The sequence below is a fragment of the Narcine bancroftii genome, chromosome 4 (genome assembly GCF_036971445.1).
Source record: "Narcine bancroftii isolate sNarBan1 chromosome 4, sNarBan1.hap1, whole genome shotgun sequence".
In the NCBI taxonomy this organism is placed as follows: Eukaryota; Metazoa; Chordata; class Chondrichthyes; order Torpediniformes; family Narcinidae; genus Narcine; species Narcine bancroftii.
In genome coordinates this window covers 115,440,948-115,468,557 of record NC_091472.1, presented here as the reverse complement: position 1 = coordinate 115,468,557, position 27,610 = coordinate 115,440,948, and the positions used below count along the sequence as shown (strand labels likewise).

The window sequence follows — 27,610 nt, the reverse complement described above, 5'->3', positions numbered from 1 at the left end:
ACCAACTTTGATTTTCTTCACCAATTTCTTACTTTCTATAAATTTTCCAGACTACCTTGTCCCTATCCTGTCGATTTCTACAGGGGTTCTGTTTTTCTATCTTTTCTAATCCTCAACGGGGAGCTCTACAAACCTGCTACTGCTCCACCACCATCATTTTCTCTCCCACTTAGCTCTATCCTTAACACCGTGAACAGCACCTCTCTCTCTCAGTCTCTCTCCCTACTACTTGAAAATCTTTCACTGAGCATGACCCAGTTTAAATAATTCTCGTGGCCCAAAACAATAAAGTTAACACATGAAAATGCATTACAATGCATGCCTGTGACCTTTATTCTGTGAGCAAATGGATTAATATAAAACTTTCAATGAATAGAAAAATCCTATTATAACTGGTAATATATCAGTAAACTTGCCAAGTGGAAAAAACCTTACCAATATTACAAGGCTAAGTGTCTTTATGACCCCATTTTTAATACTTGTAGCCATGAATTTTGTTGGGAGTAGGGGGTTAGGATTAGCTATTGTCACTAATCTCCGGCTTGTCATGTTTCCAACACCTCACTTAAGTCACCTGATAAACTGTTCAGACTCAAGGGAATGTGTACAGTCCCTGGTCAGGCCTCTTGTCCTCAGAAGTTAATCCTGTGAGGCCTATCAGCACTAAGTTTATTTGTCACAAAATATCTATTTCAGTGAGAAGGGTTCATCTGTAAGTAGACTAACAGGCCATCAATCATTCATACAGCCATGTAATGAGCACAATTTACAGATTACAATGAAGCACCAAGTAAGGGCAACATGAGAGAACTGTTGTGGGGTTCATTCAGGAGACTGACGGCTGCAGCGAAGAAACTGTCTTAAATCTTGTTGATGCTTTCGCATCCTTAAGCCTTCTCTCTAATGGAAGGAGGGAGAAGAGAGTGTGTCCAGGGTGTGATGGGTCCTTCAGTGTGTTGGCTGTCTTTCCTATGCAGCGGGAGATGGGGTCAGGAGAAAGCAGTCCAAGTTGTTTGCCAATTGCACTCAATGTGTGAATGGCTGAGATCTCCCTATGGAATGACAGTTTGTGCTAAATTCCATCCACCCGCTGAGGACAGAGTGGCTCCTGGAATAGCAGGAAGCTGCCATGAATGAATCGAACTTCGTCAGTTTTACAACATGGAAACATGCCCTTCGGCCCAACTCATCCATGCCAACCAAGTTGTCTACCCAAACTAGTACTATTTGCCTGCGTTTGTCCCATAGCCCTTTAAATCTTTCCGACGACTGTTACCCTCCCTGTATGCCATGTTAGAAACTGTCTGACACTGCCACAGTTAGTCTTGTGTGACTTTGCCTTTACCATGTTTTCTGTTAATTTTAAGTGGAGATTGGAGACATTTTTGCAATGCCTGGGTAGCACGCAAAACTAAGCCTTTCACTGCATGAAAATAAATCAAACTAAACTGACAATGTGCTGGGTCCTGTCAACAGTGTTGGTACTGCACCAGGATCCATCTGCTTCTTATAACACACCTGTCACTGTTGAAAGGAACTGGTTATTGTTACGTGCACCAAGATACATTAAAAAGTGATTTCCAGGCAAGTCAACCTCCATAAAGAACAACAGATAGTACAAGAATAAAACCATAGTGCTGAAATAAAACAAAAGCAGGTGTCATGTAAAAGAAAAATACAATTAAACAGTGCAAGGGCATCATCAGTACTAATGGGAGGACCAGTTACGAGTTTAATGACAGCAAGAAAGGAACAGTTTTTGAATCTGGAGTTTTGTGTTTTCATCCTTGTGCATCTTCTGCTCAATGGAAGAGGTAGAAGAGTGCGTGACCAGGGTTCGACAGGTCCCTAATATATTGGCAGCCTTCCTAAGACAGCAGGAGGTGAAGACAGAGTTGATGGAGGGGAGGGAGTGTGTGCGATGGTCTGACATGTATACACAACACTCTACAGTTTCTTGCGGTCTTGGTTGGAGCAGCTCCTGTCCTGGGCTGCGATGCTTTCTATGGTGCATCCTTAAAAGTTTGGCAAGGGACACTGAGAACCAATTTTCCTCAAGTTTCTGAGGAAATGTTGCAATGCACTGGTGCGTTTTGCTGGCTACAATGTCAGGGTGGTTGGACTAGGACAGGCTGTTGATGACATTTTTTCCTAAAAACCTAAAGCTCTCCACCATCTCCAAAATAGCATGGAGGGTTGATTCTTCCTGTGCCTTGAGGCCGACGTTACTTCACAATTCATATCTGGACTTATTGAATGTTGGTGCCCATTTTCACTGCACTAAGAAATCCTTCAATGGCTACACACATCCTTTGGACATTGTGGAAGATGCAGTGAAAGGGCACATCTGTTTTTGATTAAATTTGTGAATTCAAAGTTTTTCTAAGCCCCCTTTATAACAATAGACCACAAGGTCAGGAGAAGGTTGAAGAAAGGAGCTCTGATTTCACAGTGGCTGTACAGAGATTGAAATTATTATGATTTTAGCATTGCCAAGACTTAAAAAGCATCAGGCTTAATTCCTGAGTGGAAATGATAGTTTGTCAGGCCTGCTCAATTATTGCCATGAATATTTATGATTACACTTGTAAGATTGCCGGGTAAATAATAATCAGATGTCTCTGCACACTGTACACAATGAACAGAAAATTTTCTTCCACTTCATTTTGCATTATTACAGACTTGTCGGAGGGAAACTTGTTTGATGTCTGTGCTGGACAACCCAAAGAAATGGCCAGCACACTTTCAGAGAACAGTGAGTTCTGAGGGACTGAAAGGACCTTGTTGGAGCTTCAGTACTGCCCAAGGTGGCTTCAGAGTAATAATTCTTACTCTGTGATACAATCAGTTCTCATTACATGAAGGACGTGGAAGCTTTAGAGAAGGTGCAGAGGAGATTTACCAGGATGTTGCCTGGATTAGAGAATGTGTCTTATGATGCAAGGTTGATTGTCCATGGGCTTTTCCCTTTGTAATGATGAAGGGTGAGAGGTGTCTTAACATAGGGTGGTATGGGACCAGGGTTCAAATCCTGTGGTGTCTGTAAGGAGTTTGTACTTCTCCCAGTGTCTGCGTGGATTTTCCCTGAGGGCTCTGGTTTCCTTTCACCATTCAAAATGTATTGGGGTTTGAAGGTCAATTTCGGTGGTATGGAATCGTGAGCTAAAAGGGCCTGTAACCATGCTGTATGTCCACATTTAATTTTATTTTAAATTTAAGAGATATAAAAGATGATGAGGGGCTAAGATTGGGTGGACAGCCAGCACTTTTTCTAGACCGACAGTAGCAATTACCAGAAGGAATCTGTTTAAGGGGAGTTGTGGAAAATTGAGGGGAGATGTCAGAAGTATGTTTTTTTTCCCCCCCACAGAGTGGTGGATGCCTGGATTACATTCTGGAGGTGGCGGTAGGGGCTGGTACAATAGGAACATTTAAAATACTCTTAGACAGGCACATGGTTGTGTGAAAAATAGAGGGTCATGAGCAGGGCCAGATTAATTCAGTAGCAAAAGTGGCATATGCCATGGACTCTGCACTTAATGCTTGCAAGCTATCAATTCCGACCAGAGCTCTCATTTACGGATTCGAAATATGATGATCCGCCACACAGGGTGGGGATAGGGGTACATTGATCACCTTTTCCGTTACATTATAAAGAACATGAAGAGCCCAGGGCATGATTTGAAATGTGAAAAAACAACTGTTTCATTGTTCCAACATTACTCTATAACAATACCTTTGCAGAGGCAAATTATCAAGATGGCTCGCACAGGAATCCCAGGCAGAACCAACTGTCTCAGCTCTGTCATGCAGCCTTTTTACATTGGAATGGGATGGAGCCAGAGATACATAAGGTAATCGAATCTGGTCTGAACAAAGACCAATTTCTTTTTTTCCAACTTTGTGACACTTTTTGCCTGCTTTCTTTTGAAAGAGGCAAAAGACCAAATGCCATTTTAATACATGGATGATTATGCAAATAACAAATACATCCTAATAAATATTAATAAGTAGCAATAGTTCCTGTTAAAGGAAGGATAATAAAGGCAAGTTAAAACAAATGTTATTTTCGACAAAGCTGAGGTGACATGGCACAATGACCCAGACGCTGCAATTTGCAAGGAAGGCAACATTATCACTGGTGGATTAAAAAAGCATGAGGATAACTGATTTACCAATTCTGTTGAAAATCACGCAGCAACTATGGAAATGCAGTTACAGGAGAAGTTCGTGGGCAGATGATAATGTTGCTTTTAGGAAACAAAATCTTTCAGTTCATACAGTTAAGTCATTGCTTCCCTTTACAAATCCTGATGCTTACCATAAAAGGAAGGAACAACAGCAAACAAAGGCAGATTAATCTGTAGCTAGATTGCCTTTTAGTGAGAAGTGGACATTACCCCTCCATAAATCTTCGTCCACGAAGCCAAGCCAAAGAATTAAGCAGCACCGCAGCCTGTGAAACCAGTCTATTTGCATAGAAAATCCTGGCCACTATGCAAGTGTGCACAATTCCTTTAAATTACAGCCTCATGAATATACTCATCTAGTTGTCGGCTAAAAGGGTTGCTACAGCAACCTTTCTCCAGGTAGCCCTTCTATAAAAATTATACAGTCCCCCAAGGGAAAACAATTTATCTTTCTGATAAACTTAAAGCACACCCCCCTCACTCCTTTTCTTTGGCTTGGCTTCGCGGATGAAGATTTATGGAGGGGTAATGTCCACGTCAGCTACAGGCTCAGCAGACACGGTTGCAGCGGAAAATTGGTCGATTGGTGTTTGGGTGTTGGGTTTTTGTCTTTTGTCAGTGAGGTGGGCTCTCTGAACCCTTCTCCATTAACAATGGCGTGAAGCAAGGCTGTGTTCTCGCACCAACCCTCTTTTCAATCTTCTTCAGCATGATGCTGAAACAAGCCATGAAAGACCTCAACAATGAAGATGCTGTTTACATCCAGTACCGCACGGATGGCAGTCTCTTCAATCTGAGGCGCCTGCAAGCTCACACCAAGACACAAGAGCAACTTGTCCGTGAACTACTCTTTACAGACGATGCCACTTTAGCCAGCTCTTCAGCGCTTGACGTCCTGTTTTGCGGAAACTGCCAAAATGTTTGGCCTGGAAGTCAGCCTGAAGAAAACTGAGGTCCTCCATCAGCCAGCTCCCCACCATGACACACAAAACTCAAAACGGTCAACCAGTTTACCCATCTCAGCTGCACCATTTCATCGGATGCAAGGATCGACAACGAGATAGACAACAGATTCGCCAAGGCAAATAGCGCCTTTGGAAGACTACACATAAGAGTCTGGAAAAACAACCAACTGAAAAACCTCACAAAGATTAGCGTATACAGAGCCATTGTCATACCCACACTCCTGTTCGGCTCCGAATCATGGGTCCTCTACCGGCATCACCTACGGCTCCTAGAACGCTTCCACCAGCATCATCTCCGTTCCATCCTCAACATTCATTGGAGCGACTTCATCTCCAACATCGAAGTACTCGAGATGGCAGAGGCCAACAGCATCGAATCCACGCTGCTGAAGATCCAACTGCGCTGGGTAGGTCACGTCTCCAGAATGGAGGACCATCGCCTTCCCAAGATCGTGTTATATGGCGAGCTCTCCACTGGCCACCGTGACAGAGGTGCACCAAAGAAGAGGTACAAGGACTGCCTAAAGAAATCTCTTGATGCCTGCCACATTGACCACTGCCAGTGGGCTGATATCGCCTCAAACCGTGCATCTTGGCACCTCACAGTTCGGCAGGCAGCAACCTCCTTTGAAGAAGACCGTAGAGCCCACCTCACTGACAAAAGACAAAGGAGGAAAAAACCAACCCCTCGCTCCACCATCCTGAAAAATCAAAAGCATGTGATTTGTTACACTGCCTTGTTCAGAATAGACCACCTGCAGACTTTCTCTGAGTCACCAGAAAGTCGGAGGACCTAGTTCCTCAAGTCACCCACTCATGTTTGTATCCATTAATAAAATAAGCAATGTTGCATTTCCAATGATTTAGCTTCCCCTGGCATTTGGTGTCCTACCTGCCCCTTTCGTTCTCTCTTTTAAAGCACTAGATGTTTTAATATTTATGTGGGTTTTTTAAATTTAGGACCCCGCACTAGCTTAATCCGGCCATGGTCATAAGTGTGAAATTGTTCTGGAGTTGGTTAACGTAGGTCAGCACAACATTGTGGGCTGAAGAGCCTGGACTGTAATGTTCTATACCAAACATAATCACCATTGAACAGAGCAGGATTCCAGAAACAGCAGATGAACAAACAATTCCAGTTTTGTCCACTAGGTGGATGGTTGAGGAGTATCTTGATAAACTGGATGTCATGGCAACCTGTTCTTATTTGCCCAATCCTCACAGAGAATGCCCAGCAAACTCATCCCATTCCATCTGAAGAAATTGAAGGATCTTCACTGAGTCCCTCTGGTTTCTCATTCACTTCCTACCAAAGGCAATACACCACCAATAGAGACACAACCCTCTATGCCCATGCCAATTCTTTGCTCACATCAGGACTGTATCCTTCTATATCCTGCCTATTTCAGTGTAGATAAATTAATGCTACTTCAATGTTGTGATTGTATCTGATTCCACCCAGGCATCAACCACTCTATGTAAATAAATCTTAACCTCAGATCTCCTTTAAATCTGAGAAAAGATTCTATCCACCCGAATAATGCCTCTCATAATTTTAAATACTTTCATCAGGTCACCCCTCAGCCTCCTTCACTCCAGGGAAAACTCGTCACCTCTGTTTCTTATCCAAAGTCTATATTCATCCCTCTGCCTCCAATGAGCTTCAGAGCACAGCTCCAGGAAGATCGTGCTCCTACGCAGATACCCCAATGCTGTGACCCTCACCCACCCCCAGTGCTCCTGAGATTGGCTTCTCCAACACAGAGATGGGGATGTCCCTTTATCGACAGAACATCCTGGCAGAAGCTGCTCTCTTTGTTTCTCCTGCACAGTGCTCCCCAAATGGGAGACTTCTCAATGGGCACAAGCTGACTTGACAGGGAACTATCAGGAATTGATGAGAGAGACAGTAGGACCCTGGCGGTTCATCCACATGAAACAGGGGCTGCCAGTCACAGCACAGACTGCACTCACTGTACCAATCGTGGTGTAGCCTTAAGCACATCTCTCAGCTCTGGGTGAACAGTACTGCTGACCTCAGCCCACCCACCACCCACCTCAGAGCCAGCTTCTCCACACTGAGCCTGTCTTAGTGCCAGGTTCCCAATCCAACAGTCAGTAACAAATAGTACACATAATGCAAGAAATAGGAGGCCATTCAGTCCCTCAAGCCTAGTCTGCCATTCAGGCCATGGACTTAACTCCACCTATCTGCCTGTTCCCCATAGCCCTTAATTTTCCTACCACAAAAATCTATCATTCTGCCTTTTAAATATATGTAATGAGGCGGCCTCAACTGCTTCTTAGTCAGGTAATTCTACAGATTCACTGCTCACTGGAAAAAGCAGTTCCTCCACATCTCCATTCTAAATCTATTCCCATGAATCTTGCCCATTTCCTAAATGCAGTCTCACCTATCAGTGAACACAACTTTCCTGCCTCTATCAACATACCTATCCATTTTGTAATTTTATGTTTCTGCAAGATCCCCTCTCAATATGTAATGCTGTAATGTCCCCTATTAATGTGTCAATGAGAGTTCATTATCATACACACTTCAAGTCACCATTATTTATCGTTCATACTATGCTTGCACAGTAAAGACGAGATAGTATTTTGCCAGGACTACGGAGCATATTTACTGAAATATAAGTTAGAATAGTTAAACACATTAAAATATTAGAGTGCATACAGTAAGAGTCGGCAGTACACTATCCAACTCTATTCTGGGAATTCAGGAGCCTGATGGCTTGGGTGGGCGGGGAGGGGGAGAAAAAAAACTGTTGCCCAATCTGGACATAAGGGCCCAAGTGCTCGGTACCTCCTACCAGATGGCAGAAGGGAGAAAAGTTTATATGAGGGGTGTGTGGAGTTCTTCACAATGTTTACTGCCTTTTGCCTGCATCGAGTGTTGTAGATGTCCTTCATGGTAGGAAGAGAACCCCCAATGATCTTTTCCACAAGTACAATGAACAGCTGCATCAAAATTCTCACACAGGTAATTCTCACACAGGGACACAAGATACACCATCTACATCAATTAACGTTAAATTACCACAATATACCAAGTCAGAAAAAAGAGGCAATAAATATAAAGGATAAGTAAATAAATATTCAGTTACAGTTAGTGCAAGAAAAAGTTATGCTTCAGTAGTGCAGACAGATCTTTTGGTGGTCCTGGAGCGATTTATGGCTAGGGTGAGGATAATACAGGGAGGTTCAAGAGCCCGTTGGTTCAGATTAATATTGTCAGAGTCGTAGACAAAGAAATTAGTTAGCTGTAAAATTTCCTACTCACTACTGTGTGAAACTCTGATCAATAGCACCATCTCTCCAGACTGCTGAGTTGAAATGAATTAATACCACCCTGTGTCACTTGATCTCTATTGCCTAATCAGCTTCCTGCTGATCTGAGCTTTACAAATCCAACTGCCTGAGTCACCTGACTCCAATTACCAGGTGCAGCCATCAGATAAATCCCTGCTGAAGTGTGCTAGAGTCCATCACATCACATACAACCCAGAGATTCTTTTTTTCTGTGGGCTCAGCAGAATTACCACTTATTGGTAATGCAAAAATAAACATGTAAACAAATAAAATAACTGTAAACAGAGAACAAATGATAACAAAATGACTGCAATGCAGAGAGAATAAAAGAAAATCAATAAAGTGCACGAATCTCTTATGATTTTTTTTTACACAGAAAAAAATTTCATTTAAAAATTACATATTTGCCTCTGGAGTGGTCATTTACACAGGCAGAACTTTTACACTGCCTTCCTGTGTGGCGACGTTTGTCGGAGGGAGAATGTCATATTCATTAGCCCAGTTTTTCACGGAGTGCCTGAAGTCAATTTAAACGGCAGCCACTCCATAAAAATGTGTAGGAGTCTTGGTGGAAAAATTACGGGATGAAATTTAGCAAATAAATTGTCACAACATTGTTACACTGCCAGCGGAGCAGAAAGTTAGTGCAAATTTTCTGCTTCTCAGTGGCTGTGTAAAATGTCTTCTGATTGAGTTTGTCGTTGAGGAGTCTGATGCTGGAGGGGTAGCATCTGTTCCTGAAACTGGTGGTGCAAGTTTTGTGGCACTTACACCTCTTTCCTGATGGCACCAGCGAGAACAGAGCATGTGCTGGGTAGTGTGGATCTTTGATGATTGCTGCTGCTCTCTGATGGCAGCGTTCTTTGTAAATGTACTCAATAGTGGAGAGGGTTTTGCCAGTGATGTCCTGGGCTGTGTCCACTACCTTTTGGGAGGCTTTACACCAGGAATATTGGTGTTCCCATACCAGACTGTGACACAGTCAGTCAGCAGACTTTCCACCATACCTCTGTAGGAATTTCCCAGGGTTCCTGGTGTCATACCAAACCTCCGTAAACTCCTTGAACCTGGAGGTGCTGCACTCCAGACTTCTGTACCTTCTTCCCAATGGGGGCAGTAAGAATAGGTTGTGATGAATTCCACTGGTGTCCGGGCAGTATGGACCGACCTAGGAGGGGAGGCAGGCCCCTCCAGCCCGGGTAAGAAACCTGCATAGGAGAAGGCCACTCCGATATAAAACCTACGACCCAAGGACCTCGCTGCCACGTCCCAGCTTGCTTGGCCACGGCACACGAACCATGGGTGTAAAGGGTGGGGCCAGTACTGCGCGCACGGCACTCCACCTAAAAGCTCCTTTGCGCAGGCCCGAGGACAGGTCCACGTCCTCCCCCTCCTCATTCTGGGAACAGAGCCTGATTTTAAGTGAGATATCAGTGTACAGCTCAGCGAGCTGAAATGCTGGAGGGGTTTTCCCATTAACCCAATGCAAATTCACAACACTGCATATAAAAGTACCAATCTACCTGAGAAAATGCTGTTGGCTGTAAAATTGGAAGATGCTGATGGAGATTAGGAGACTCATTTTCTTACACTATAATTGCTTTTGATGAAGCTTAGTGCACAATATCAGCCTGCAATAGCAGCCAAAGAGTTTCTTGTCAACATACCCACCAGAGCTTCACAATCAGCTTTCCCAGGGCTTATTTTCCAAAACCAAATAGGACATTTTCCCCTTTGATTTCTTTCATTTTGACAATGTCGGCATCCTTTAAGGGATAGTGAGAAAATGTGAGAACCTGAATCAAAATTGGCCAACTGCAGGCATCTATGTAAGATACTTCCTCAAGAAGGCACCCAACATCATAAAGGACCCCCATCACTCTGGTCACAACCTCTTCTTTCTGCTACCTCAGGCAGAAGGTACAGAAGCCTGAAAACCAGCACCTCCAGGTTCAAGAACAGTTTATTTCCAATAGCTGTCAGGCTCTTTGATCTCCCCATACTACTCTCACCACAAACTACTCCAGGACCACCAAAAGATTTTTCCACATGATTGAAACATTGCTTTTTGCACTCACTGCAACTGTGAATATTTATTTATCTATCCTTTTATATTTATTATATCTTTTTCTACCTTGGGATATTGTGGTAATTCAGTATATACACCATCATACATAGTGAATCATTGTGGCTACAGCAAGTAAGAATGCTGGTGTATATCTGCAGTGTGTTTACATATATGACAGTAAACTCTCAATCATTCATTCACTGCCCAATCCTGGCAGGGGGCTAACAGATCAAATCACTGAAGTGAACATCAGCTAAAGAGCTTTGGGAGCTGTTCTTCAGTCTGTGTCCCTCAGTAACCACACACAGCACTTAAGAACTAACCTTAACTGAAAGATCAGCCGGCCTCCCACTGTCTGAGTACGTCGGGGAGGGTTGGGGGGAGAAAGGGTGGGGAAGACCTCTGGATTTGCACCATGGTTTTGTCGGGGAGGTATTTCCTGAGCTCATGATACAATGATGTGAAGAATTTGGATCCCTTCTTCAGTGGAAGATATCGTCACATTTATATTGAATCCTTTTAGAATTTTAAATACCTCAAATAATTCACACCTGCACATGAGGGAAAAGGCCACATCTATTCCACCTACGCTCAGAACTCAACCTTCTACTTCCCTGACCCGAGATCCGAGCACCAGGTTCGAGATTAAAGCACCTCTCTCGCCAAGATCAACTGTGCGGTCACTGGATGCCCTCTGAACAAGTCTCCAGGGAAAATAAAGAACAAGCTGACCAACATTTTTATAAAAGTCAACAGAAATATGAAGTTTAAAATACCTGTTCACGCAGAGATTCAAAGTCTAGTGACATGGTAGCAAAATATTTCTCTCAACATGAAGGGGGTGATCATTGACTTCGGGGGTCAGAGGAGGAGAAGAGTCCACACCCCTGCCCTATTAATGATGCTGAAGTGGAAAGAGTAGAGAGCTTCACTAAACATCTCAAGTGAACTGGTCTGGCACAGAGATGCTGACATGACAGTCAAGAAAGTGGAACAACTCTTCTGCTCTCTGGGAAGGCTAATGTCCCCATCCCTAAATTCCATCTGCAGGTGCACCATCAAGAGCAGACTCATTAGATACGTCACAATGTGGGATGAGAGCTGTTCTGGTCAGGACCAGAAGATGGTGAACATCACGCAAACTTCCCCCCCCCATCGACCCTGGAACACATGGACAGCAAAGATGATTTTTATTGACTACAGTTTGGCAATTAATTCTGTCATCTCCTCAAAATTGATCAGTAAATTCCAAGTCCTGGGCACTGTATAGTTGGATTCTGGATTTCCACACCTGCAGAGTCCTACCAGTGGAGAATGACGAGAACATTTCCTGCTCAATCTCCATCAGCACCGGAGGATCGCAGGGCTGTTCTAACCCCCTGTTCTGCTCACTTTATATCTATGACGGTATGACAACACCACCATCCACAAATCTGCTGACTATTCCATTTATGGGTTTATAAAAAAGGGCGATGAGTCCGCATACAAGAAGGAGTTTGAAAACTTGGCTGAATGGTGCACCAACAACAACGTCTCACTCAATTATGGTTTTTAGATTGGCATAATCAAGGAATTTTATTGCTACACAGGCAGTCTAAAAAGGAATGTGCAGGAAGTTCAAGTCAATTCCTGCACCACAATTTATCTTGCAGGACCCCTACAACTTTTTGGAAGAAGCCTGCAGTGTAAATCATACCAGAAAAATTTGTTGAGTCATCCACTCGACTGCACGTCCAACCACCGGGACTGTTGCACTCAGGTACTTGCAGTCTAAAAAGGCGCTCAGTACGAATGACCACAAGGGCAGTAATTATGTTAATTTTTCCCGACATTGCAGTCTAAAAGCATAAATGTCACAAAAACCAAGGAGCTCCGCTGGAGTTTTAAACTGCTCAAGCAGGTGCAACATCAACTCCATCAGCAGACCCACGAACCAGGTAAAGAAGATCTGACCACGTGGACGCAGAGGGGACTACAGGTCAAGCTGAGACACTGGGACCTGAGGCTTCCACTCCCTACCATTCTCCTGGCCAATGTATAGTCCTTGGAGAACAAACTTGATGAACTCCAAGCCAGACTTCAACATCAGAGAGACATCAGGGAGTGCTGTGTGATGTGTTTTACTGAAACATGGCTAAATGCAAACATTCAGGACATGGAGCTGCAGCCCAAGGACTGCACCCTCCATTGTGCTGATTGAACACTAACTTCTGGAAAAACCTGGGCAGGTGGCGTCTGTGTCAGCATCAATTCATTGTGGTGCAGTTATGATGGTTACGTCCTCGTCCTGCTCCTCTATCCTGGAACATCTGGCGATCAAGTGTTACCCATTCTGTCTGCCGAAGGAGTTCACTGCCACCCCAGGCAAATGTCAGGCTGGCACTGGAGAGACTGAGCACTGTGATAAGCAGCCATGAGACAGCACATTCTTGATGCCTTCCCGATCATTGCAGGAGACTTTAATCAGGGCCCACCTCAAGAAGTCTCTGACAAACTACCACCAACACATCACACGCGAGACGAGGGCAACCAACACACTCGACCACTGATACACCATTATGAAAAACTCATACCGAGCCATACGACAAGCGCTCTTCAGCAAGTCTTTTTTTAAATTTTTTTATTTTTCTCACTATGAACCATATTAACCAAAATACAAACAAATATTTCCCTCTTGAATATACACAGTCATTTTCTCCCCTTTTCCCCCCTCCCTCCTTCCCACCCCCCTCCCTACCCACTAAATGTTCAACATATACAATAAACCCATTAAACAATGTCATCACACAATGTAAATAAACAAGAAAATTTGTGTCTTCTACTTTTACACACTGGGTCAGTTCATTTCGTCTTCTTCTCCTTCTGTCATTTTAGGTGGTGGAGGTCCATGGTAGGCCCTCTCTGTTGTGTTCCATGTACGGTTCCTAAATTTGTTTGAATACTGTGACTTTATTTTTTAAATTATATGTTATTTTTTCCAAAGGAATACATTTATTCATTTCCATGTACCATTGCTGTACTCTCAGGCTCTCTTCTGATTTGCAGGTTGACATTATACATTTTTTAGCATCAGCTAAGGCTATCATAATAAATCTTTTTTGTGCTTCATCCAATTTGAGGCCTAATTCTTTACTTATATTACTTAGAAGAAAGATCTCTGGGTTTTTTGGTATGTTGCTTTGCGTGACTTTATTTAATACCTGATTTAGATCTTCCCAAAACTTTTCCACTTTGTCACATGCTCAAATTGCATGTACTGTTATTCCCGTTTCCTCCTTACAGCGAAAACATCTATCTGATACTGTTGGGTCCCATTTATTTAACTTTTGGGGCGTGATATATAGCCTGTGTAACCAATTTTATTGTATCATGCATAACCTCATGTTTATTGTATTTCTCATAGTTCTGGAGCATAGCTTTTCCCATTTTTCATTTTTTATCTTTATGTTTAGATCTTGTTCCCACTTTTGTTTGGGTTTACAGCTTATTTCATCGTTCTCTTTCTCTTACAGCTTGATGTACATGTTTGTTATAAATCTTTCAATTATCATTGTGTCTGTAATCACATATTCAAAGCTGCTTCCTTCTGGTAACCTCAGCCTGCTTCCCAATTTATCCTTTAAGTAGGTTTTCAGTTGGTGGTATGTAAACATTGTACCGTGAGTTATACCATATTTGTACTTCATTTGTTCAAAAGATAATAAATTATTTCCCAAAAAACAATTTTCTGTTCTTTTGATCTGTTTTCTCCCCCATTATCTAAAAGGTTATCTATTGTGGAAGAGATCAGTTGATTTTGCGTCAATAATATTTTTTTTATTTGTTTTTTTTCCTTTCTACGTGAATCTTCTTCCAAATGTTGAGCAGATGGTGCAGTACTGGTGAACTTCCATGTTGCACCAACTTTTCATCCCACTTATATAGTACATGTTCAGGTACCTTCTCCCCTATTTTATCTAGCTCTAATCTGGTCCAATCTGGTTTTTCCCTTGTTTGATAAAAATCTGATAGGTTTCTTAATTGTGCTGCTCTATAATAATTCTTAAAGTTTGGTAGCTGTAAGCCCCCTTGTTTGTACCATTCTGTTAATTTATCTAGCGCTATCCTCGGTTTCCCCCCTTTCCATAAGAATTTCCTTATTATTTTCTTTAGCTCATTGAAGAATTTCTCTGTTAAGGGAATTGGTAACGATTGAAATAGGTATTGTATCCTTAGGAAGATATTGATTTTAATGCAATTTACCCTTGCTCTTCAGCAAGTCTGATTACCTGACCTGGCTGTCCTTCTACTCCCTGCGTACAAGCAGAGACTGAGGACCACAGCACCAGTGGTGACATCACATACAACTCTGAGATTCTTTTTCTTGTGGGCCAGGCAGAATTTCTACTTATCAATAGTGTAAACTATACTCGAGAAAAAGATATGAATACAAAAGAGAGAAATGTAAAGAAAAGTGTAAAGAAACTGACTGTGCAATATGGAAAAAAAGAATCAGTAATAAATAATGTGCAAAGTTAGAGTCCTTAAAAGAGTCCCTGATTGAGTTTGTTGCTGAGGAGTCTGATGGTGGAGGAGGTAGCAGCTCTTCCTGAACCTGGTGATGCAAGTCTTGTGCCAACTTTACCTCTTTCCTGACAATAGCAGCGAGAATAGAACGGGTACTGGGCAATGTGGATCTCCGTATCACTAGCGCCTAGCTGGACGCATGCTAGCGATTCTGCACCCTCCTTCGACTGCGTCACTAGCATGCATCAAGTGTCAGCACCCTAACTTCTTACATTGGTGGGGTGGATGATGTTAATCTTCGTCAACAGGTATGTCCCAGCATTTCCCCCCCCCCTCCCCTCCCCATCAACAGATAGGTTCCGGCATCCAATAGCATTCCACCCCCCCCCTCAGCTGAGTGAGTTTGTGAGCCACCTCTCTAATACACTAATCCTCCCCTCTAACATTCATTCTAGCGCTGACCCTGGCTGAAAGAGACCATTCAGCTGTCATCCCTGACTGCTTCAGAAAGATGCAATCTTCGTTAAATGTTCACAGCTTTGATTATCACTCTCCAGCCAATGAAATGGAAGGTGGGAAATAGTGCAGCCTCTTCACTTAAAGATGCCATGATTGGCGATGAGGTTGTCAGGTAAATTCAAGCAAGAAACATCCTTTCTTCAAAACAATATCACTGGATCCATTGCTGCAGTTAGGACAGTTTGATGTCTCCTCTATCTGGGACCTTTACACACAAGTTCCTGGTACGAGAACCTGGAGGGAGGAGAGGGATGCGAGGTGGTCTGGGCAGAACTCCGAGAAAATCAGAAGCTAATTGAGGTTTATAAATACACAAAGGGCATAGACCAGGTCAGTAGTCAGAGACTTTTCCCTAAAGTATGCAAATCTAAAACAGGAGGGCATAAATTTAATGTAAGGGGGAAAAGATTTAAAGGGGAACTGAGGGGCACCTTCTTCACACAGGTGAGTGGAACAAGCTGCCTGAGTATGTGCTTGAGACAGGGACTAGTGTAATATTTAAAAGACATTTAGACAGATCCATTGATAGGAAAGGGTCAGAGAGATGTGGGCCGAACGCTAGATCATGGGACCAGCTGGATCAGCATGAACAAGATTGGCCCAACGGCCTGTTTCTGTGCTGTAGAATTCGATGCTTCCACATGGAGGAAATGAGTATGTGGGGTACCCAAATTCCCCGGAAAAAAGGACACTTTGCATGTCCTAGAATGGGAGCAGATGTGGCAGAGGCAGTGAAACTGGAAGCAAGGGATGGTGTCCTTGCAGAGAAGGAGATGCAGCGGAAATGGGAAACCTTAAACGTTAATGGTTCCCTTCTCTCCATCAGAGCCCATCCATCAGGTTGTCCTCCCATCTCTCCCAGTACCATCAGTCCTTGGGTTTGGAACAGAAATGGTCAATAGCTAATGAAGTGGGGGAGGTGAGAAACCAGCAATCAATTCTGCAATTCAACTAATTACCAGAGTTGTTAATTAAGTTAAGTGGGTAATTAAGTTTAAGAATATTAGAACCATCAGCAAGATGAGGTCAGTCAAGAGCAATAAGCCAAAGCTAAATGTTTGGAGTAATCACTAGGGAGATATCAGACAGACAGCAGTTCAAACCACTTAAAGCTGAGTCAATATTCAGTGCAGAGCTGTCCACTGGACCTTAAAGAACGACACACTTGTTTAGATAATTGAATACAATATTCCAAGAGTGAAAACTGCACATCATTCAAGAACCAATATAAGGGTTTAAAAATATCACAGACCACTGATGGTATGTACTTATCTCAGGCTGCGTCAGTGGGCCCATGCTGGTCAAAGAGCCACGCCTACAGCAGTGAGCAGCACACAATCACTGTGCTTGGCCTACAGCAGTGGGATCCATGCTAGTCACTGACTTTGGAGTATGGTTCTGGTTTGAGTTCCACAGTTAGTTCACCTTGGCCTCGCAGAACATTTTGTCATGGACGAGGCACAAGCAAGCTGTTTGGCTGAGGTTCCTTGGGATTCACTCTGCCAGTGAAGGCAGCGGGAGACAGACGAGTTGAAATCATGAAGAATATTACACATGTTTCCACAAACTCATCCGAGGTCATTTGGTGGAAAGGCTGAGCTATTTTCTCAAACAGGCAACAAGAAAAGGTCAGGACAAAGCATCCCTAGCATTTGCAGGGAAGTAGCTGTCCCAGAGATGGAATTGTGGAAGTGGAGTGAGTGTTGTTCAGGCACGAGACGAGGGCCAAGGTTACATGGCGAATGGGGGGGTGTTGTGGAGCACGAAAGTGGAGACACATTTAGGGCTGTGAAGGTGTTTGACATGCTTGCCTACATTAGTCAGGGCACTGAGCACCAGAGCATGGATGTCACGTTTCAACTGTACAACTCTTTTGGAGACACTAAATTTGGAGTATTGTGCACAGTTTCAGTTGCCCAGCTATTGGAAAGTTTACCATAAAACATAGAGCAATGCAGCACAGTCCAGGTGTTTTAGCCCACAATGTTGTGCTGACCTATGGAAACCTACTCTTGGACAATCTAACCCTTCCTGCCTTCACACCCATAACCCTCCATTTTTTTCCATCCATGCGTCTATTAAGTTTTTTTTCATGTAGACATACAGCACAGTAACAGCCCTTCCAACCTACAAGCCCGTGCTACCCAATTGATCTACAATCCCTGTACGTTTTTGAGAGGTGGGAGGAAACTCACACAGACATGGGGAGAGCATACAAACTCCTTACAGACAGCGCTGTATCTTTTGAATGTCTCTATTGTACCAGCTCCATTACCCCCCCCCCCCCCCCCCCCGCCACCCAGCAATGCATTCCAGGCACCCACCACTCTCTGTGTCACAAAACTTACCTCTGACATCTCCCCTAAACTTTCCTCCCCTCACCTTAAACAGATGTCCCCTGGTATTGGTTATTGCCACCCAGGGAGAAAGACGCTGGCTGTCCATCCAATCTGTGGCTCTCCTCATCAATGCCCTGATGCCTCATAGTCCACTCCTGCATCACCGAACACTGGAAACATGCTGCACTGTAAAACTCTGGTAATCCAACCCGCTCTTGGCTTTGTTAGTGCCAAACTAATGGATTCTCCAGACTATCCTTCTCAGTGCAAAAGAGCATATGAAGAGTCTAAATCAGTGGTTTTCAAACTTTTTCTTTCAACACATACCACCTTAAGTAATCCCTAGGCCATAGGTGCTCTGTAATTAATAAGGGATTACTTAAAGTGGTATGTGAGTGGGGGAAAAAAGGTTCCCAATTGTTTCTGAAATATTTTGCTTGAGAAAAATTCTCGTTAATCCATTTCCTTTGGAGTTATGAAACCTTGCACATAACGAGTCAATTAGGTACTATTAAAACAGGGATTAGCCAATCCCTTACTAATCACAGAGCACCTACGGCATAAGAAATACTTAAAGTGGTATGTGAGTGGAAAGAAACAGTTTAAAAACTGGTCTAAATGATTAATTTCCAGACATCCACTATCATGAAGTGCTTCAAGAGGCTGGTCATGGTTCACATTTTCTCTTTTCTCCCAGACAGCTGTGATCCAGTCCAATTCCAGTATTGCCACAACAGGTGCCTTCTCCTTGGCTCTACACAGCTAAAACATTTGGGCACCAAGGAACATCTATTCCAGCTCAATGTTCATTGGTTACAGCACTGCCTTCAGCATACTGGAATCAAGTAAACATTTCTAAACTCTGAGCTTGGCCTGAGTTTTCCTTCTGCAACTGGCTCTACGACTTGCTGTGCTATGGGCTACAACCAGAGAGGATTGGTGACAGCACTTCCTCCACATCATCCTCAACATTGGGGCCTGCAAGGCTGGTTACTTATCCCCCCAACTATTCTCCCAAATACTGTTCCAACTCCATCTGTAAATTCAAATAATGACATTGGAATAGAAAAGGAAGACAAAGAGAAGTTTGATGGGAGAATAACAAACTCTCCCACAATATCAGTAAGACTAGGAAGCTGGTCGTCGACTTCTGAAAAACTGATGGAGCTATCTTTAATGTTGCTGAGTTGGAGACAGTAGACAGCTTTAAGTTCCCAGGGGTAAACCTCTCCAATAATCTGTCCTGATCCACCCATGTCAAAATGATGGAGAAGAAAGTGCACCAGTGTCTCTACAGATGCCTGAGGAAATTCAGCATGTCACATGCTTCCCTTACAACTGTTATCGGACTCCTGAATTAAACCCAGACTATAAAATTATGTTGCCTCTCTGTTCTAACTGATCTCTCCCTGTAACTCTGCGCTCTGTACTAGGAACGGGTTGACTAGGTGGATATCACGCAAAACAAGCATTCTCACTGGACATTAGTACACACCAGAATGAACGAATACCCCAACATTTACTTAATACAAACCCCAATGCTCGGGATTACATGTACTCACATCAGCACACAGATGTATACATAAACACAAACACGAACATTAAACTACAAGAATTAGAGAATCCATTCAAAATGATCTGACAAATACTGCCTCTAATCAAACTGATGTGATTACAGATTAAAACAGACACTGGAAGATTAAAAAGAAAATCCCTTTAATCCCCCTTGATGGGAGATTATGGTCTTGTGATGGCTTGGAGTAAATTTAAATAAAAATTATCTGTGGCATTGGCACTTAAACATTGAGTGGGAGTGCAGAGTAAATGAGGGAAAATCAATTCAGTTTAAACAGTATTCTGTACCCAACGAGTCCCAGTAAACAAGAGTATTCATCCCAGACACCTCATCAGGGGGATGCATCCCCTGAGCCAATGCTACATTGAGAAGGAGAGGGATGCTGTCTTCTGAATGAGAGGGTGGCGCACAGCTAACAGGTGGGCCCTCAAACACCATCACAATGCAGAAGTTGTAGTTTCACACTGGTGCTGGGGAGAGAGGGAACTGGGAAATAGCTCTGGGCAGCTCAGGTCTGCTCCCACCCCTTTAACAGTTGGGTGAGGGTGAATGTATATCATGTACATCTGCCTACATGACCGAGAAGGAAGCAAAGAGGTAATTAAAGGCACATATGACAGCAAGGTCAAACCCAGGTAGAGCACAAGTGATTGGGAACTTCAACCAACCTTGGTGTCCACACTGCTGATAGGGTCAGAGATCTGCACACATTATGTAGTTCAGTTATCATGAGTTCATTTATTATCACATATACCAGGAGACAGTGATAGAGATTGTTTTGAGAGCTGACCAGCTGGATATTTCATGCATTGAGAGAGAGACAGTGCAGAAGTACAGACATAGAGGGAGAGATCAGTTGGGACAGAGCAAATTCAGCATCATTTTACTATTTTGATGTTCATTCAGGAGTCTGATAGCAGTGGGAAAGAAACAGTCCATGAATCTGATGGTGTGTGATCTCACGCTTATTAATAGAAAAAGTGGTCAGTCAGCGTTTCGAGTTGGGGCCCTTTTTCCTTTTCTCCCCACGGATGCTGCCCAACCTATTGAGTCCCTTCAACTTCTCTGTTTGCTCAGGAATGCAGCACTGCAATTTTGGTGCTCCCTCATCTACTCAAGCCCTCCTCATATAGCCACCCCATTGCCCCTGCAATAGGACTAAAGCTTTGTACCATCTTTCCTGGATAAGGACACTCCAGACACAATCTCACCAAAACCCAATAATAATTGCAGTAGTTAATTCCCAAAGCAAAGCTTATCAACTCCAAGTTTGCATCAAACTATAGTTGGATATACGGAGTACTGCGGGCAGTCTCGTGTGCAATATGGAAAGGGAAAATAGTCACAGTATTTTCTTTAGGGACTAGAGGTATTAGGTTTAAGGTGAGAGGGGAAAAGTTCAAAGGGAGCAAATTTTCACACAGAGGAAGCTGGGCATGTGGATCAAGCTGCCAGAGGAAGGGGTGGAGGTAGGAACAGTTTCAACAAAAGACATTTCGACAGGTACATGGATATTTGCATTCTTTTATTGTCGCCTGTAAAAAGCTTCGTTTTCTGTGCTATCCAAGCAATAAAACAAACCAAACAAAATATAAAACCACAGTGTAGATAGGGGAGTTATAATAAGTCAGTATATAAGTCAAATAGTGCAGGGTATAGAGAAAAGTGCAGTTGAAAGCAGTGCAAGAGCATCATCATTTGCCAGTGAGAGACTCATCCAGGAGTCTGAGAACAGGAGGTAAAAGCTTTAGAGGGATTATAGATCAAACACGGGAACTGGCTTAGGTGGTAACTTGATGGCATGGCCAAGTTAGGCAGAAGGGCATGTAAGACTGTCTCTCACCAACCTGCCTTGTATTTTCAAGTTCACAAGAACCTCCAACACTCTTGCAATGAAGGACAAATAGAGAGCATCAGGTTGTGTTGTGCCCACGCCCACAATTTCCCAATCAGTGTGACGGAGTCAGCAGTTCTCAACGGTTTGAAAGCAAGACAAGGAACAGGAGGTCATTCAGCCCCGCAAGCCTGCCCCACCATTTGAGTAGGATTTAGGCTAGGCTAACATGGTCACTACCTTCCCAAATTTATCCAGTGACTGACCGAGGAAAGCAGCGTTGGAGAAAAGACAAGCTTGGAAATAAATTTGGCAGCCTGATCTCCCTCTGCACATACCTCGAGTATAACACTGGGCTTTCAATGGGGTGGGGGGGGGGGGGGGAGGGAGGGAAGAGGAGCTCTTGAAGGAATGGCACAAGCAGGAAATTATGCTGATGAAGCCAGATGGAGCACAAGCCTCTGCTTGCCCTGATGTATAAAGACACAAGATTAAAATAGCACAAAGAAACACTTGTTAGTAAGAAGAGGTATTATCTCACACTGGGAATCAAGCATTGCACATCACAGGGAATTAGATTCCTTGCCTGAAACATGATAATTATTCAAAATTTTCCCAGCTTTTAGGTAACTCAAATATTCAGGACAAATCAAGATGCCTAATTTGTTGACTTAATTCATTTTATTCTGCACTGTTCAAAGCCCTGTGTTTCTTTTTCATCCTTGAACCTGCTCTGTGATTTGCCGAGACCATTGCACCCCAGTAGCCCTCTCCCGGTCTAATCCCATCACTGGTGGCACTGCCTCAGCTGCCAGAGTTCCAAGCTCTGGAACTCCCTCCCTGACCTGAATCTCTGCCTCTCCCTCCCTCTGTCCTCTGCCCAGAGATCTTGTTCAGCTCCATGTTTGATAGAAATGCACAATGTTTAGAATAAGAACACAAGAAACAGGAGCAGGAGTTGGCCATCGGGCCCGTCAAGCCTGCTCGGCCATTCGATAAGATCATGACTAATCTAGCTGCGCACTCCAATCCATTGACTCGCTCTTTCTCCATCAACCCAAATTCTCCTCTTCAAAAATCAATCTGGGTCTTGAATACATTTAGCCTCTACTACTTCCCTGGACAGAGTGCCTTAGTTCTCTTTGGTAAGGCACTGGATAATTGCCACAATAGACAGGTTTTGAAAGAAAAGGAAATTAATTACAAGTCCCTCATAACCTAGACTCAGCAAATCAATTATTCCATCAGCCCAGTTTTCTTCAGACCTTCTTTTGCAGTCAGGTTACCATTTTAATGTTGTGCAATCTAGGGTCCTCACGCCGGCTGTCTAGTACTTAACTCACCCATATGATTGACTCCCAATTGTCCTGCAGTTCAAGGCCGATCCTGAATGGACAATAAATGATTACCAGATGCTGGAATGTGAGAGATGTGTAAAATCCACCACTATGTTGAGCATGGAAATGCAATTCACAAATGTCCCAGTGAAACTCGACAGGTCAGGCAGCACCCACAGAAAGCAAAGACCTTTTATCAGGAATAAGAACAAAAAAAACCAGACAGGCACCTGAATAAAAAGGTGAGGGGTTGGGAAGTAGCAGAGGAGAGTAGGGAGGAGGGGACAGGGGGAGGAGCTCAGGCTAACAAGTGAATAGAAGAGAAAAAAGCATGAGCTTGTTTTTCCTCTGTATGAAAATATGTTGGATGCAACACATTATCCTCTGCAAATTCCGCCACCTACAATGTGATCCCACTCCTTCCCTTTTCACCTTCATAGGTACAGCTCCCTCCAGGATTCCATCATCCTCTCATCCTTTCCCACTAATCGCCCCTCGGTATCAACCTCTGTGACCACAAGAAATGCTACACCTGCCCCTACCACCATTATTCAGGGCCCCAAACAATCCTTCCAAGTGAAGCAACACTTAACTCGTGAATCTGCAAGGGTCATCCACTGCTCCTAATGTGGCCTCCTCTACATCGGAGATACTGGATGCAGATTGGGTGATCATTTTGTTGAGCACTTTCGCTTCATCCACTGCAACAGTAAGTGGCCAAGCACTTCAGTTTCACACACCATTCCCACACTGACATGTCTGTGCATGACTTCATGTCCTGCCAAGTTGAGGCCAAACAGAAAAGTGGAGGAACAACACCTTAATACTGCCTCTGCAGTCTTCAAAAGGATGGCATTAACATTTATTTCAACAATTTCCATTAACCCCCTCTACTGGTCTCTCTCCTGCCCTTATCCCTCTTCCCCCTTTCCTCCGACTCCCTTCCTTTCATTCTCTTTATCAGAACTACCTTTCATCACCCTCTCTCCCATCACTTCTCACCTTATTTCCGTCTACCTTCTCTTCTGTACCCACTAGCGAGTCTGCTTGGCCTTTTCTGAAACCCCCATGTCCACGTCTTTTTATTTGGGTATCTACCTGATTTTTGGCCCTCCTGATGAAGTTCTCTGGCCCGAAACATCAACTGCGTTTTACTTCCCATGGATGCTGCATGGTCTCTAGCACCTTGTGCCCTACACTAATCTCAGTGTCTGCAAATTTTGTGTCCCTACCCCAGGTTTTAGACTCTCCAAGATAAAGGTTGTCACCATTCACATAATTTCATAAATCTCTACCAGGTCAAGTTTAGACTGGGAGATCTTTAGTCAACCAACATGAACATAATGGGTCTTTTGCCTGCTCCTGTGCCATACATTTTCTGCTCTATCAAAGCCATGGTAAAGCTACTGGGATGGAAATAAGTGTTGCTGCATTCAGATTGTGGCCACCAGACAGTGCAAGTGAATCGTGAGGAAGTAGCAAGCCCGTTGTTCTACTTTACACAGAGGCAGGTCCCCCACTGGCTTTAGTTCACCGTGGCTCCCAAGTGGCCCAGTTTCTGGGAAGGAGAAAGGAAACACAGTGGAAATACCAACTCTCACAATTTCCACCTTCAACAGTTCTGCACAACATACACATGTAAAAATTGGGCATCAGTATACTACGAACACAGCTTTCTTAGAAGTGAAGCAGGATTCGATATTGGAGTTGTTTTATTTTTACAAGTACCTGTTTGACTGCAGTAAGTAAAAATTTCAGTGTGTCTTTACATGTGTATGACAATAGAATCATGATTATAATTATTGATGTTGAATGCACATAAAGTGCACATCATCTGCTCCCAGTCCATAAAGAATTTCTGTAACCACAAGATCCAAAGTGCATAAGGTAAAGACTCAGAAATGTGATTAATAACCAGATCATCTATCTTTCTCTTTACTGTCCAGGTGATAAATGTTGGTCACAAATGCAGAGAGAACACCCCTGCCCTCTGGTCAAATACTCCCACATATCTTTCACATCTCCCAGATGACTGGCTTGGGTTTAACAACTCATCCAAGATGCTTGACCCAAGGCAACAGCACTGAGCCGGCTGTGATGCCTCACTGTCACACTGTCAGCTCACACAACACTATCTACTCCATTAATTATCAAGAGAACAAACTGGAAAGTGAAAATACTCAAAGTACAACGATTTGCATTAATGTAGTTATTTCCTGGAGGAGCTCCGACAATATCACATCCACTGAAGCTCTACTTGTTGCTTGTAATTTACAAATATCTCAATAAAAAATAATTCAATATCCGGAATCTAACTCTGAGATCCGGGGACCAGGAATACAATCGCTCCATCGTCCCAATACTTTTCACTGATGAACTTGTGACCCAGTAGCCGACACTTTACATGCTGACGTTTTCCCCTCCGCTTCTGCAGAAGGAGTGATTCACGGGCCGGTGGTCAGAGCACGCTGCCAAGTCCTTGCCATCCGACAGGGAGCATCACACCCAAGGACAGGCTGTTCCACTCCTTCCCCTGTCATTCTCCAGCATGATCCCAACCGCATGGGCACACACACACACACACAGGACCCCACACCCCCACGATACACACACCCTCTCCTCTACCCACAGGACCCCATATCCCCACTACACACAACCCCCTCCAAACAAAGGACCCCCCCCCCCCCACACTGGACACAACCCCACCACACACGGGACCCCACACCCCCAATACACACCAACCCCATCCCCACCACACACAGGACTCCACACCCCCACTAAACCCCCACACAGGACCCTACACCCTCACTACACACAATCCTTCCACAACACAGGACCCCAGATCTCTGTACACTCGCACAAACACGACACCCCTCCCCCCACACACACCACACGTCTTCACAATTCCCAAAGTGCCCGACAACTTTGGAAGTACGCACAAGAATTTCAAGACATCGCTGCACAAAGGTACCCCTGCCGCAGACTACATGCCCCTCCCTCAGTCCTCCCCTCACTTCTTGATGTTTTCCAGGTCAGATCTCTGCCACTGGAACCCAGCGGAGGGTTAGTCCAGCTCCCACACGCGGGAGGGGCTGGGCTGGGGACAAGACCGACAGTCTCACTACCGAGGTTGACCTGGGGTCGTGTTAGGGCAGCCTCTCTTCACGCTCCTGGGTCTGGTTCGGCTCCAAATGGAGAAATGATACATTTGTGCCCTTGAGGAGCAAGGCGGATGGCAGTCACTTTCACCAAGCCTCTTGCAACAGCAGCTCGGTAAATGGACCTGACCACGGTTGGAGCTACCGAGCCACATGTCACCTGGTGCTAACGTTGGGATTGCCAGAAGCCCAGGAAGTGTCCGCATAAGGGGCAGAGAGCGGAGGTGGACACGGACCAGAGGCAGACTGAGAGGCCACTCACCCCATTCTGCTGCCCCACAATGGGGGTGTAGGGAGTGGGGGTTCGGGGGAGAGACAGGGGGGCGGGAGGCGGGGTAAGCAAAGGGAGGGAGTGGGGGAGGCAAAGGGAGGGGGTGGGGGAGGCAAAGGGAGGGGGTGGGGGAGGCAAAGGGAGGGGGTGGGGGAGGCAAAGGGAGGGGGTGGGGGAGGCAAAGGGAGGGGGTGGGGGAGGCAAAGGGAGGGGGTGGGGGAGGCAAAGGGAGGGGGTGGGGGAGGCAAAGGGAGGGGGTGGGGGAGGCAAAGGGAGGGGGTGGGGGAGGCAAAGGGAGGGGGTGGGGGAGGCAAAGGGAGGGGGTGGGGGAGGCAAAGGGAGGGGGTGGGGGAGGCAAAGGGAGGGGGTGGGGGAGGCAAAGGGAGGGGGTGGGGAGGCAAAGGGAGGGGGTGGGGGAGGCAAAGGGAGGGGGTGGGGGAGGCAAAGGGAGGGGGTGGGGGAGGCAAAGGGAGGGGGTGGGGGAGGCAAAGGGAGGGGGTGGGGGAGGCAAAGGGAGGGGGTGGGGGAGGCAAAGGGAGGGGGTGGGGGAGGCAAAGGGAGGGGGTGGGGGAGGCAAAGGGAGGGGGTGGGGGAGGCAAAGGGAGGGAGTGGGTCCTGGACAGGTGCTGCTTTGAGGAGGGGTGCCTGTACAACCTCAGGTACCCGCGCAGCCTCCGGTACCCGCGCTCCGGACCCCGTCCTCTGGCCGACACTCACCGTGCCCACCGTGTCGCTGGCCGGTCGCGCCTGCGGTGCGGGCAGCAGTGTGAGAGCAGCGACCAGAAGCAGCATGTCCTCCGCAGCCCCGGCTGGCTCAGTAACCGCACATCGCTGACCAAGCTGCCTAGTCGCCACACCAAAACTTCCCCTCGTCTCTGCAACGCCGCTTGCCGAGCGTGGTGGCTCGCTGTCTGGCTGGCGGGCTCCGTCCTCTCGCTGCCCCTCCCCCGGGAACGCCGGCTCCTCCCCGACCGTCCCTGCAGCCCCGAACCCCGCCGAGCCGACGGGGCTGGAGGAGCCGATGCCGTACCACAAGGTTCGGCCAGGCGATGCGGGCTCCGCGAGCGGGTTTCACCGAGCTAGGAGAATTGGCGTTGGAAACCCAGCGGCCAGCGTCTTCAGTGGGGACCTCGACGTTGCATCGCAGCGCAGGAGGCAGATGCAGAGAACCAGCACACACAGGAAGGGCTGAAAGGCCTCCGGCGCCGGAATGATCCTGCTTTTCCCACTCCCTGCCCACTGCAGCCACGGAAATACCTCAGTGGTGTTCTCCGTCTCCTTACAGATCTCGTCCCCTCCCAGCCCCAACCTCAGTTCCTGCCAAACTCTCTCCAAACCTCAAGCTCTTCTCAAATATTCTGCCCATCAAGTCTGTGCCAGCTCCTGCAGTACTTAATGCCAACACTTATGTCCATGTAACCAGTTCTCCCATGCATTCTTTAACTCCCCTTTAAACCACCATATAATCAAATACCCATCTACTCTGATGCTTTGGGGATTCATGTGCTGGTCCCAAATGT

General features: G+C 45.2%; 1 protein-coding gene and 1 long non-coding RNA gene across 2 annotated transcripts in view; one reads left to right on the top strand and one right to left on the bottom strand.

The window, feature by feature from the left end:
- mmp17a (matrix metallopeptidase 17a) overlaps positions 1–27,049 on the bottom strand; it is a 72,120-nt gene extending 45,071 nt beyond the window's left edge. The window contains exon 1 of the mRNA XM_069932501.1: positions 26,808–27,049. Coding sequence (XP_069788602.1) covers positions 26,808–26,882 — 75 coding nt within the window. The 5' untranslated portion in view covers positions 26,883–27,049. The remainder of the gene's footprint in view (positions 1–26,807) is intronic.
- LOC138759929 (uncharacterized) lies at positions 3,758–18,780 on the top strand. Its single transcript, XR_011355235.1, has 2 exons — positions 3,758–3,854; positions 18,612–18,780. It is a non-coding gene; the product is annotated as an uncharacterized lncRNA (long non-coding RNA).
- Positions 27,050–27,610: the final 561 nt, after the last annotated feature.